The following is a 13,840-nucleotide window of genomic DNA, read 5'->3' on the forward strand; positions in this document are numbered from 1 at the left end:
ACAGATAAACCATAAACATCGCGCTATCTGGTGGTTTTCAAAATTGCTAGGGTACGGACATAAAACTGAAATGAAAGTGAACTGTTTTTTTTTAAGCCAATTGCGCAGTGGGTAATCGCTGAATTTGAAAAAAAAAGTGAATTATAGTTAAATGATCGTTAATGATCGTGTCCCAAGGGGCCGATGCATTTGAATCTTCCCTTCCTAAAGCCTCATCATTAATTTTGAAACTTCTGAAACCTCTATACATTTGGAGTTTATTTCTTATTGGTTGATGGTGGACATATGCGTGTAGAGCTGTTCAAATTTTACCCGCCAACTTCAAATGAACTATACACTAAATCATTTACATTACAGTATACTCAGCGTGCATTATCATTTATTGTTAATAAATGATCATAGAAAAAAAGATTTGTTATAGCCTTCGCCAGAGCTTGTTTTGGACATTTCAGACCTTACGACATGTATCAATTAACATGAATTTCAAAAGGAGACTAATTTCTTTTTGTCTGGTTCAACTCTCTTTGAGTTATCTTTTATAGGTACTGAGTTATTTCCGATTGAAACAGAAATAGTCGTGCGTTCCATTCGAAGTGACCTGTTTTTTTCACACCTTTATGAGTAGTTCTTTATTTGCAATAAGAAAACAAATGGAATCTCATCAAACAAGAACACAAAGGTTGATGTAACTGAATGTTGTCATTATTATTCCGTGCCAATATTTATTGAAGTTCAGATTCATCGTCTTATATAGCACCTTGATTTCTCCCCTTTTTCCGAATTTACGAACATGCGATCGCGGTGTTTCTGACAGACACAAGATTTTTTTTCCATCTTGTTTCATTTTTCTTGTCAACAGAATTGTGTTGAATTGTTTGGAGTTTCGTAAAATCACAGAATTTGGACGAAATAACAAGGTGGCCTAGGTTCTAATAATCTTTTCCTAGTTTCTCTGATGTTCTCTGGTGTCTCTCCTTTCAAAGTTCTTTTTAGATCCTCCAGAAATACAAATGGACTATTCAGTTAGCTCAGTTAAGCGATTTATTATCTTTATTAGCTAGCAACATTCTGAGAGTAGATTATTTAATATTATATATTTACAACTCATAAATCAATGTATAAACAAGATTTTTTGTATAACAATCGTATACTATACGTATAATGATATGCAATTGTGTGCTTAAGGCCGTGTTTCTAGTTAATCACCTATCCTGGTTAAATACTGGAGGCACTACAATTGCAGTAATTCTAGGAAATAAAATGAACTCGCTCAACATATAAGGTAGATTATTTATTATATCTTATGTACATTTAACATCATTTTGACAACACCATAGGAAAAAAAGTTTTTGCTTCCTCAAATGTATCTCTAAAGAATTTTCCAAGATTCAATAATAATTTTCTCGCTCTTACTTTCTCCTTCCATATCTCTATATATTTTTGTATTCTCGACATTTCCTCTATTTTCTTAGAATTTGTGACGATTTTATACAATAAAGAACTAGAGGTGCATGCTTTTTCTCAATCCGTTCTCCAGTTCCAACAGAAAATGGAAGAATAGAAAATCGTCAGTGGGAAGTATTACCATTTGACTGTACGTTTCCGGGACGGTACCTGATTTTCTTCGTCGCTCAGTTTCTCACGTATATTCCTCACTTTTTCATCAGCTATATATTATTCTTCCACCGAATTGTTTGGTCACACCGCTACTTATTACAGATTGCAATATCACTGATTATTTTTCATTATATGAACTTATTACATGAAGCTTTAATCACAGTATTATTTATAACATGCTTTTCTCGAATTGAATTTTATTCGTTAAGGTGGTGACAATTTGATTTGGATCCATTCATTTTGATGCCGCAATGTCGCATTGTACAATTCACACTTCAGTAAAAAAAAGAAACCAAGCATGAAATACGAAGTAGATTCAAGTAATCATAACAAAATACGGACTGAGGGCAGAGTTGCCAGACGGCAATTTTTTTGAAAATCTTTTTTTTTAATTTTATACAGTCACAGTTCATCGAGCGGAGTCAAATTCAAACAACACAGTTGATATCTTATTTAAAGGTCTCTATAATTTACTGTATTTTCGAAATATCAAAAAGAATTTTTCGAAAAAATTGTCACCTGGCAATTCACGCTGAGGGTTGTCAGGAAATTCATAATAAAAGAAGAGAATCAGGAAAGGGGTCACATTAGATCTATGACCTCTAGCTCTTTATTTTTTTTTGTTACTTTTCCATATAGTTCTTAAAAATTCATTCTTCGATGTCTATTTTTAAAAAATAGGCCGAATCTTTCTGTGCCATTATATATTCTAATCATTTCTCCCTGTAAAGAGCTATTTTTCAGAATTTCATGTATCAAATCTTTTTTTCGTCGTCAAAAAATGATTATATAAACGAGAACAATTATACTGTGATAGAATGTAATAAGTTGTCTCCGAATATATTGAAATAGTGAGCTACACTGTAATAAATAGAGGTAGCATCAAACACAGACATTTTTGTTGGATAAATAAAAAATCCGAAGCAGGTACTTTAGCAAGAAATTTCGCTGTACATTAGATGTTCTTTATGATTGAATTTTCACTCTCTCTAAATGCAAAATGAATAGCGAATTTATTATAAAAGGTCTTTCTCTTGGCTTTCACAGGCTTTAAAGTTCTTCGAGAAACTTTTAAATTATAAATAAAACATGCCTTCAAAATCGTAATAATTCACAAAAAAGGGAAGAATGTGTTTTCAACACCATTTTATCATATAAATAACTTCCCTCAATTTATTTTTTCTTCATCACAATCAAACATTTTTCACGGAGGTTCCACTCGCTTTTGTAATAAAATCCTAAAATAAATAAGGAGGCAACGTTCTAGGCATTAAAAAATTAAGTAGAGAGCGCGGCATTCGATCCTTCCTCACAATCACACATTTCTTTTATAATTGTTTTATTTATAAATTTTGCTACCGACGATATGAAACAATTAGCTGCACAATGTTGATAAAACTGTCATTCCAAGACTTTTTTTCCTTTTTCATTTAAACGATTCCTCAAAGTACGAATCCCGGAAAAAATATCCCAGGGAAAAAATATCCCACACATTCAAAACGTGTTAAAACTCGCTCAATTTAATTATTTTTTAATTTAATTATTTTTTTCGTTGTCTATTTTTTCAGGGGCTCTAATTTTCTTATGGTCTATCAAATTGGGTGGGTTTTAACACGTTTTGGGTGTGTGGGCTATTTTTTCTGGGGATATTTTTTCCGCCTACCTCAAAGTACACCTGAAAAAATCTATTTTATGGGTCTGAAGTTAGTAAGTGGAAAAACTTCAATGTAAGCTTGTTGAGAAGTTCAATATCAGATTTTCTGAACATCCAGTCTTTATCTTGATTTTCGAAACTCTTAATTTAAAACTTGGAAAATCACAACTCAACGAATAGAAAAATCCAAATTGGAACTTTCAGATCCGACCTTGAAATCATAGGCCTCGAAATGAAAAAAAAGTGTAAAAAATCGATTGTTTACAGATGCAGTTTAATTAAAAAAGGATAAACCATATCAGAAATTGACTTCTCGCAAATGTATACGACATTACTACTAGCATTGAATAGAAAATACAGAAATAGCTAATCAATGATAATAGTTAATAATAAGATCATCTTATTCTTGGCGATGATACGAATTTCCTATTTACACTCTAGTCGTCATCGAAATATCATTTTATGGCTTGAAGACCTTTCAGTTCGACTTTTTCAGTTCCTTTTTTTTTGTTTCTCTAATTGAAACTGTTAAAGGATATACAAAATTATTCGTATGAACCTGCCGAAGGTAGCTCTAGTGATACGTAATATCATTTGAAATCTTTCATTAAATTTATATAACCTCTTTTCTATATAAAATCTTCACCACCTGGGAAATTTCCCATCTCTTCTCAATGCTGGTTCCATCAATAATTCCATGCTCTGCTCTATAATTTCATCATTCATATTTATAAAATGCCGAGAATTAAAAACCCATTCTTGAGTGTCACTTTTACATTACAAATATCGTTTGGGGATTTTTTAATATAAAAAAATGAAAAGAGTGGTCTTAGAGAGAAGTATAAATAATTCCGAAACAGTCTTTTGGGATAATTTGGAGTCCATTCGGCTTCAAGAGAGCGTGAAAATCATTGAACGAAATGAGTAAAATCAATATTGTGAGCGTAATTATTGGCAAATGAGAAAAGTAATAAGAGGAAATATCAGTCTTTAATAATCTCAATTTGACTGCATTTCTCACTTTTTATATTAAATTATTCTCTTGATATGTCCTTCCAGAACAATAAACTTCTGATTTCCAAATTGGCACAATCATTCTCTTCTTATTTCAAACTGATTTAGTTCAATGATTTTTAGTTCTCATGTCAGTTGAGAAATATCCCTTTTGTTTTATAAGAGGGTGGTCAATTCTGATTACGACGATTAAGGGATTTGTTGTAGTCACATCTGATTTAAAATTGACAAGCGAAATTTTCGAGATTCAAATGAAAAAAATTTTTAAACAAATTCGTTTAGTCGGTGTAGTGATTTATGATTTATAGCCTTTTAATTTATTATTTTTTAGAAATGACCAGCCTCTTAGTTTGTTCCTCCAACTAATAAAAGAATTTAAAAAATTCGCCTTATCACCTTAGGCCATAGAAACTGCTCGTTGTTTACCTTAGGCTATACATGACAAGAATTCGCTGTAAAGACATTCGATAGTTTCACTACATGGAAAAATATTACATGACAATATTGAAAGTTGTTCGGTATTTCTCACTGAGTAATAACGAAATCGTATCGCATAAAAAGTAATAAAAAATTCAGGCAATGTTTTTCCGCTGTCTTCATGTTTTTTCTCTCGTTCATCACTATTTCATACGAGAATACTGGTTTCTTGGAGTGTCTCAAACGTTCCAAATTGTCATGGAATGTGAGGAATTCCTCGATAAAAAATGCACTTAATGTTTGAGTATTTTCAAATCTCAAACGAGAAAACCTTGTGAGGTCGCTGACATTTGGGCTCTCAATGCTGTCACGCTATTCATTATTTTCTTTTGATGACCGACGAGAGTGATACCGAGGGCGGTTAATTCTTGGACTGTTACTCTAGCTGCTGCCTCGAGGGTTGTTACCCCGGCTCTCTCGAAACTTTGGGCATAACGTGACATTTTTATCGATTCTAGCCATTCATTAACTGATGTCAACTGCGTCAAATCTACTGCGTCCGGAGCTAGTGGATTCGTTCCCCTGCGAAATAGACAAATATTTAGTAATAACTGTTGTTTACTTGTTATCAGTACCTAGGGACTTTATTTACAACTCAGAGGGTTTTGAAGGGGCAACTAATTCGGGCAACCTTTTATTTTCAACAGGGGTATTTACACTATCAGGAATAAATTCAGGGATGAGTATTTCACGTGAGTTACGCCAGAAGATCATACCAACGATTTGGTCAATACAAGATTAAGATATGATTGTAATCTGAACGATCATCAATGAAAAATCTATGAATTATTTGGAACATAATAAGGATCAATAATAAAAATGATGAAAACATAAGGATTCTCATTGAATCGTGAATGAATCTTCATCTACACATAAAATTTAGAAACTTCCACTGGGAAAAATGAATTTTTACATTTTATTAATTTTCAGATTAAATTTTTTTAGACCTTCATTTTGAGTGTTTCAAAAAGCTTAGATGACTATTTGCATACAAATACCATTTCTATGTGCCAATATAAGATAAGTTGACTGTTACAGCCTTTACCTTAAGTGTGGAAATTTTTCAAATCATATTTCTAAAACTGTTAATCCTCAGCTTGAGATTTGATTGAAGACCGCGAAAGGGAAATAAGAAACTTGTTTTAAGCTCTGAGATTGCAACGCTTCTCTTCAGAAGTGAAGCCTATCTCTTGAAATTATACTTGAATATCTGTAATGAAACTGTCTATACGAGCTTTTGACTCAACTCACGCCATGTCTCGATAATCATGTCAGTTAATCTTTAATCATCAGTACAAAAAGGCATAACCTAGAGTTTCATCAATTCTAGAAATGTAGAATGTGTTCGTCAATGTGTGATGAGTGAAGAAATTATCAGCATTATGTGTTATTCTTAAGTCTAGACTGAAAAATAATCAAATCATGAGTGAATAAGGTGTGCAGTATGCAAGCAAGTGCTAATACAAAACTAAAGAAAAACAGAGGCTGGGGGTTCAAGCATTATCTGTCTACATTTACATTTTTATCCTTCTTCTTTATTTTAAATCCAGTTTCCTATAATATTTTTGAGAAAGAGAGGTATGAAATGTGATCTAAAATCACATTTTGAGAGGATATCTAATTAATCCCAATATAAAGAACTAATTAAATCAGTCATCAGCTTTTCATTCCTCTCTTCTCACAGCAGTCAATAAAAGTATATTCGAGGAGTGATTATTCAGTAGTTTTCAAGGTTTGGGGTATTAGAAAGAGAGTTTTCATTTTTACTCTATAGCCCATGCGTGAACTCAATAATAATTCACATAAGAAAAACAATGATTTTTTATCTGTTTACTATGCAGTCATCATAAAATTAATGTAATTTTTTAGTTTAATTAAGTTTAATTTTTCGCTGCCAGAAATTTCAGAGTAATAGATTGAAAAAAAATTACAAGTAACCTTCTTTGATACTCAAAATTTTATGTATCCCAACTGTTCCAGAAATTCCCTTTCATTTTTTTCAATTGGCATAATTCTTTTTTTTTGAAAATTACTACTAAACATACAGAGAATTGGACTCCAATACCCCACGACTTGGAAAACTTAAGATAACTTCCTAATGAAAAGAAATCAGTCTAAGACTTCAAAATTGGTTATTTCTCTTCCTTCTGCATTCCTGTTTTTTTCCCATTTTTATATACACCAGATTTTTTCAACAATTACTTCGCCTCCATTAAACACGTGTTTAACGTGTTTTTTTTTCTATTGCCCACTGAAGATATTTGGAACAATCGTTGGGAAATTGAATTTTGTCTTAAGAGTTGGTTTTCTTTTGAAATTTTACCTTGTCTTGAAATGCACGGTCGATGCCGACGAGGCAGGTGGAGGTGGGGGTGGTGCACCTCTTTCTCTGATTCTGACAATCGTTAGTACATGGTTTGTTAGTTTTCTCAAAATATTTCGCTCTCATTCCATCTTCGTGTTTCTATTATACACGTTTTTCGTGATTTTTCTTCATCTTCTTGAATTTTGTGCCTTTCATGCATTGTAAGCTCCAAACGATGGTGGGAAATTAAAATGTTGTCATGGTAATGTGTGCGTGTGTATAAATATTCACGTTTCTTGAAAAAATTTACTTGACAAATAATTAAGGATATCCAAAAAATGAAGTTAAGCTGAATGACGTTAAGTAGCCAATTTTTCTTGAAAATTTTTAATTTAAATTGATAGATTTAATGATTAGGAAATTACATAGATATCCTCAATTTTAATGCAATTATATATCCATGAGACATGACACTTTCCAGTTAGGTACATATAGTTCCCCTTAAAATATCGTAATTTTCTACAGAATGTTCTTTCTCCTATGATGCTGTTACAAATGTTTTCATCGGCTTATGTATGATACTGTCAGATGTCTATCCAAACTTCCCCGTATAAAAATACTATTCTAAATTCAGGAATTGTCCCATGATGAACCAGATAAATAGCGTCTCAAAATGAATTCAATAAATAATATTTATAGAGATAATGTAATCTGCATATAACTAATTGAACCTTCTTCTTTACAAATAGATTCAGCTCAACTTGAAACGTTTATCCTACGAAAATCTACAGTTTCTTTCGCTATATTTATTTAATAATTCTCTACTTTCATTTAATTTGATTCAAATTCAAATAGTCCTTCTAATCACTGAAATTTAATCTCATGAAACAGATATGAAGTTTTAGATTTTAGAGTTTTTCCAAAAGACAACAATCAAATATCTCGAGTATAAAAAGATTTCTATTCTATAGCTATTCATAATTTATTTGAACTTTCGTACTTTTTCTTCAGTCTAATAATCTACATGTTGATTATTATCATCTAACGATCTACCGAATCTATTGGAAATTTATCTTAACGAATAATTAATGGTGACTATATTTATTTTAACCATGTAATACTTAAAATTTGACTTTTGAGTCGGCCAGTAATAGCCGTAAGTCACTGTAGGAAATCTTGATGTACAAAAGATAGTAGGCTATTGGTTTCTTGATACCACTCCTACCCATTGCAGATTTGACATAAGACTGCCAAAATTCTGTACCGAAATAATTAATCACAGGATTCGATATTTTTTATTTCTATATAATGTTGTGATTGACACCAATACTGACAAGATAAGACATGCCGGTTCAATTGTCGTATTTATAGAGTTTTGTCTCGAGTTTTAATTTGTGATGTATCAAATTGATATGCTGCGATTTCTTCATGTTAATCATTACTATACACTGTGATGTATTATCCCGTACAGAATTAGGGTAGTACGTCACTGTTATGGATAGAAGTGGAATTTTCATCGTTAATTAAATTTCCGGTGAGTTCGTGCCCTGCGCACTGTTCATTGAAAACATAGAAAATAAAGAACATTTTTCTGTTATAAATAAACCAGTTCATTACACAATTATGACTATACTATTGTTATTTGAGGTTTGAGCAGTTGTAAAAATGCAGTCTGTCGAGGGTGAGTGAAGCTATTTGTGTAATAAGGATATTCCATACATTTTTCTCATGAAGAAATTATTAGGATAGATCGTTTCAACTTAAAGATTCTTCAAGAGCCTTCAATTTTTATTAAGTCATTAATTTAATAAAGAAGATTTCATTTTATAATTCAACAACTGCGAAATGAAGAAACAAAAAATAACTTTAGCACAAACCGCAATTATTTAAACTTATTGCGCAAATTCAATACGCAGAATGAATTTATAAAAGGAGAATATTTTTGGAAAGATATTATATGTACTAAAAAAAAATCAGTTAATTGCGCCGAATGAAGGTTCTTGCTAATAAATTAGTAATTATTGTCGAATGAATATTTGCACGAGAATGTTAAGTCATTTGATCTTCATCCCGCTGATTCCCATCGCGAATCTTCAAGAGGCCCTAATCCTCCATCGTAATTTCTAATTTTTGATGTTATTGGTCTTGACTTAGATACTTATTATTTGATATTATATTCGGAAGCATAATGAGAAATATTCATGAAATATCCATATTTTGCATTATTTTTTTGTTTCATCTGTTTGTCGATGCAACATTGAATGAACTCACATGGATATTGTCTATCCAAAGTGAGTGAATGGCACCCAATTGGGGTATGTCAAAGGTTGATGTGGTAATGTGTGTGTTGCTGCATGTGTGTGATAATGGAGACTACGTCCTGCCCCCGCTGGCATTACTGGAACGGCTAGCGATGCTTGTGGCTGATGGCCTGTTACGTCAATGAATTGTCCCGTACCAGCAACTGGTACCAATCCCCCACTCATCGATTGGCTTGTCACGTAGTAGGGATTGTGTGCTGGTGGCCTCACGCTTTTACGTTTTTTTTATTGATTTAAATTTTGATTTTTTTGGTGAGATGTCGTTGGATGAAGGCAGGTGGATGATTGATGGTCGCAATCGGTTGATTGTTGCAGTTGAAGACGGACGGGTACCAAAGACACCACAAAACCAAAACCACAAACAATTAGCCCAGAAATAAAATTGGGGGAGTGAATTTATTGAGGATACTTGGAGTGGAAAGTGGAGAGGTCGAAGATAGCCAAGGATTTTGCGAGCTTCAGGGCCTCTATTTTCAAATATTTCGCTAATAATTTAGTAATTAGTGTGTATGACAGGAAAGAATAAATTAAAGAACCTCGAGTAGATTTTCCAAAAATCTACAATTCTCAAAATGGAAAATCATAAATTGATACTTGCACTTTTTATATATATTAAAATTTATAAATCCTAGGCTAATCTTTTAGAGCCTGGAATTATTGTCTACTGAATTTATACCACAATTTGATAAGACTTTAAGCGGGGTTCTATTTGAATTTGGGATAAAAAATTACTACCCTGCCATAATTGCCCTTGAATATTATGCAACTTCGACCTCAGGCTTATTAATGAGTATCTTATAAAGAAAAGTCCATAAGAATTATGGATTATTAGAAAAAAATGATTACGAAACCTACGGCAGAGTTGCAGAATTTTTAACATAAATCAGTTCCAAGTTTTAAATAGAACTTTGCAGAGAATTCCAATAGAATTTTTTAGTTAATGAGAGAAAAGAAAGACCTTGTGATATATGATCAATGTTTCTAATGTTCGGATGCACCATAATTCTCCAACAAGTCTGACTTAAATTCCTACTAATAACAAAATATATTACTTGGTATCAAATGTATCTTGAGGTTGAAAGTCTAGTGCCACGACATGAAGAGATAAACAATTAAACCGTGTTTTATCTTACCACATGAGAAATATAATAAAAATTTCACATAGTCCCGATTAAAATTCGATAGAATTGTCCGAAAAATGTGCTAAACTTTTACCATTTAATTTTTGCATTGTTTTTTCACTTTAAGACCGACCGTTTTTTCTAATATTTTATACAAACAAAAACGTACTATTTTATTGCAAAAATCAAAACTTATTCCACTTTTACATAAAACTAAAGAATTTTGTACTGTTATCCAGAAATCCATAACTTTTTAGAATTTTCAATAGCAGCCATCATTTTTTTATGTTATATTTCTCATTATTAATGTTTAAAAATTCTGAAAATCTGCTTTTGCTTAGTGCTTCTGGCACGACATGAAAAACTCATTACTATCAATGAAAAAGCCACTAACATTGTATAGAATAAAAGGACGGAATTGGTGAAAGAAACATTATACAATCCTTAACAAAATGCAATTCGAAGGGCCGCCAAAACTTCCTAAATTTGATAAAATTTTTCTATGATAATTCAATTGACAAATTTCGTTTTATTTCAAATTATACAAAATCCTTGGATATTCTTCAAGTAATATGGTAGGTAATAATTGGAACAGGAATTTATAATTGTGGAGTAAAGGGTGGATTATGGTTTAACAAAAATATAAGCGCTAGAAGCGATAGAAGCAATTTTGCCGACAAAAAAATGAAGCTCCAAGAAATTCCCTTTTTTTATAAAATAAACAAAAACTCAAAACCCTTCGTCCATAAATTAATTTTGCGTCTCGTCATGTTTTTTCAAAAACTTAACTCTACCGCCTTTGCAAATGTGTTGAATGGTTGCAAAAAAGTAGAAATGATAATAGCGATTGATTTTTTAATTAAAAAAAAAGTAAGTATTAAATGAGAAACTAATAAAAAAAAGCCATTTTAAAAAATTATGTGAGAAAAAGAGATAATGTAAGAGAAATTAAAACCATGAGTGTGAGAGATTCGTCCAGTTTTGTCCGCTTCCAGTAATGCCAATCAGGTCTGCGAGATTAGAATAAATTCAAAGTGTCTCCTCCGCTTTCTTCAACTTTAATTTTTTTCTCCTACTCTCTTGCTTAGATACGCTTCTAAGTATAAATAGGGAAAATTGAATGTGATGAATCAAATTTCTTGTGAAAGCTCATTTTCGTTGATATGAAAGTGATCTGACGAAGATAAATTAATTTATGGACATGTTACGGACAATGTTAGAAATTCCCGCGTCAAAATTACCACACATTTATTCCATTAAAACATTTAATTATTTTCAGACTCTAAGCTGAAAGACATTAATCTGATTCTTTTCGAAATGATTGCTTCTTATGTCCAAGTGTAACATTTTCAAAAAATGTGAATTCACGGCCCAGTGAGATTATGTTTCAACGCTATCGAGATAGTTTTTTTTTTTATTCTCCTAATTTGAAATTCCTGGGAAAAATAATGGAAAGAAAAACCAGGTAAAAATAGCCCAATATTTTTTTTTACTTTTTTTGTTATACTGTCACTATAGAATAATTACCATACGTAGTTAAGTGAGTGCAAAGTACGTGGCGGGTAATTATAGGTTTCATAAAGTCTTTTCTGAAAATTCTAAAACATAAATACCTTTTCAAAACATTTTTTAGAATTTTTTGATCATGTTTTCAATATGGAATAATTATGAGATGGTAGACAAAATTGGTATGCGGTGGCGATCGCTGATCTCTCTCTTTACTCCCATCTGATAAGATGTGACATGATTATTTTTTTATTTCCGTCTTATTTCAATGATAATCGGGTGAGGCAATGTCAATAAAAAAAAAAAGTAGCCAATGTTGCAACATTTTCTTGATACATTGATGAGTTTATTAAACAACGATGTGCAAAATTTCACGTAGCTTAAGCACGGGGTGAGAGTAGAAAAAAATTTCAAAACTGTTGCTCATACATAACGTTGCATTTGAAATTGATAATCGCTCTATTTTATTCTATTTCATGGGGCTAGGTGGTATCATCTTGGTGGGGCTTTCACCAATCCATCCAAATACCTACGCGATACCCCAGCCTAATCCTCTACTCGCACTTCTCTCCAGCTAACTTATAACTAACTCCACAGACTATCAGTTCGTTCTCTGCTGGTGACAAAATTTTCATCAGCGGAAGTCGAACCTTCGATACTGGGACGCCTGGTCATAAGGCCATCACGCGGACGACGAGCCCAAAGACATCTTCTGGAGTGATAACAGTTATATATTTCCTATCTCATCAACTAGTCGGCAAGGTGGAATGCTATTCAGCCTATTCGTGTTCCCATTTAATCTCATGCATAAGTAGTGATTAGGGTTTTTTAATAATGTTCCCCTGATCCTACGCTATTTGAAGTTTTGCACATAGTTCCTTAATAAATTTATCGGATCATTATTCTTTCTCAATAGAATTGAATTGCATCTTTCAAATATAAGTAACGCTATTGTCCAGTCGGCTTAAGCTGCGTTCTCTAATATTTATAGGTTTTGAATTTTGCTGAATTTCATACATTCCGATAAATACTGATATCTTTTCAAACATGCCTTTATCCTTTATCTATAGATAATAGAACTTTGTTGTATAGTAGTGGATAATGTTCTTGATGATATTTCAAAAAATCTTAATTTTGACATCCAATGATAACAAATTCAGTTTTTAATATTCGCTTACAATAAAAATCTTGATTTCCACGTAAGAATCTGAGTTGAATTCTAATTCTAAAAGTTTTCGGTTAGAAAAATTATACGATAATTGATTTCACAAATCAATAACGATTTCTTCTCCGATTCTAATCCCAAATTGTTTTTGGTGAAAAATTCCTGAGCTGTTTGGAATTTTGCATGGGAGTTCTAAGATAATTGAAAATTCGTCAACTTTGTCAGTACTTTATTTTTTAAAAATCTTGAGAAAACGACAAAAAAACAATCTAGATAACGTTGAAAAGGTAATCTCGGTGAACGATAAGATTCGGAAATTTCGACCAATTTCACACTTTTCACCGTCTGAACTTGAGTTTTCGAGTTTTTTTATAGTTTTGACTCGAAAATTTTGAAAGTCCCAACTGGGAACGAACTAGGATATTACCTCACGGCACTTATGTAATAATTTCAAATTTTTATGTATCACAATGAAAATATAATTTTGGGGCGTTGATGGCGTTTTATGATAATTTTTGGAAGATAAGTAAGTTATCATATATTCCATTGATTTGTACACAACATTTGAAAGAGGTTTAGATAATTCTTTTCTATACTAATTCTTCTCTATTTTTCCTATTTAAAAAGTAACAATTATTCGAATACTTTCGTGTTGAATGA

General features: G+C 31.9%; 1 protein-coding gene across 3 annotated transcripts in view; it reads right to left on the reverse strand.

Annotated features, from left to right (window-relative positions):
• Positions 1–4,943: 4,943 nt before the first annotated feature.
• The window catches only part of Eph (Eph receptor tyrosine kinase), a 114,115-nt gene continuing 105,218 nt past the window's right edge, over positions 4,944–13,840 (reverse strand). For all 3 annotated transcript variants that reach the window (XM_011310530.1, XM_011310528.1, XM_011310527.1), the window contains one exon: positions 4,944–5,284. In XM_011310530.1, coding sequence (XP_011308832.1) covers positions 5,020–5,284 — 265 coding nt within the window. In that variant the 3' untranslated portion in view covers positions 4,944–5,019. The remainder of the gene's footprint in view (positions 5,285–13,840) is intronic.

This window comes from Fopius arisanus, unplaced genomic scaffold (assembly GCF_000806365.1).
Source record: "Fopius arisanus strain USDA-PBARC FA_bdor unplaced genomic scaffold, ASM80636v1 scaffold00076, whole genome shotgun sequence".
Classification (NCBI taxonomy): domain Eukaryota; kingdom Metazoa; phylum Arthropoda; class Insecta; order Hymenoptera; family Braconidae; genus Fopius; species Fopius arisanus.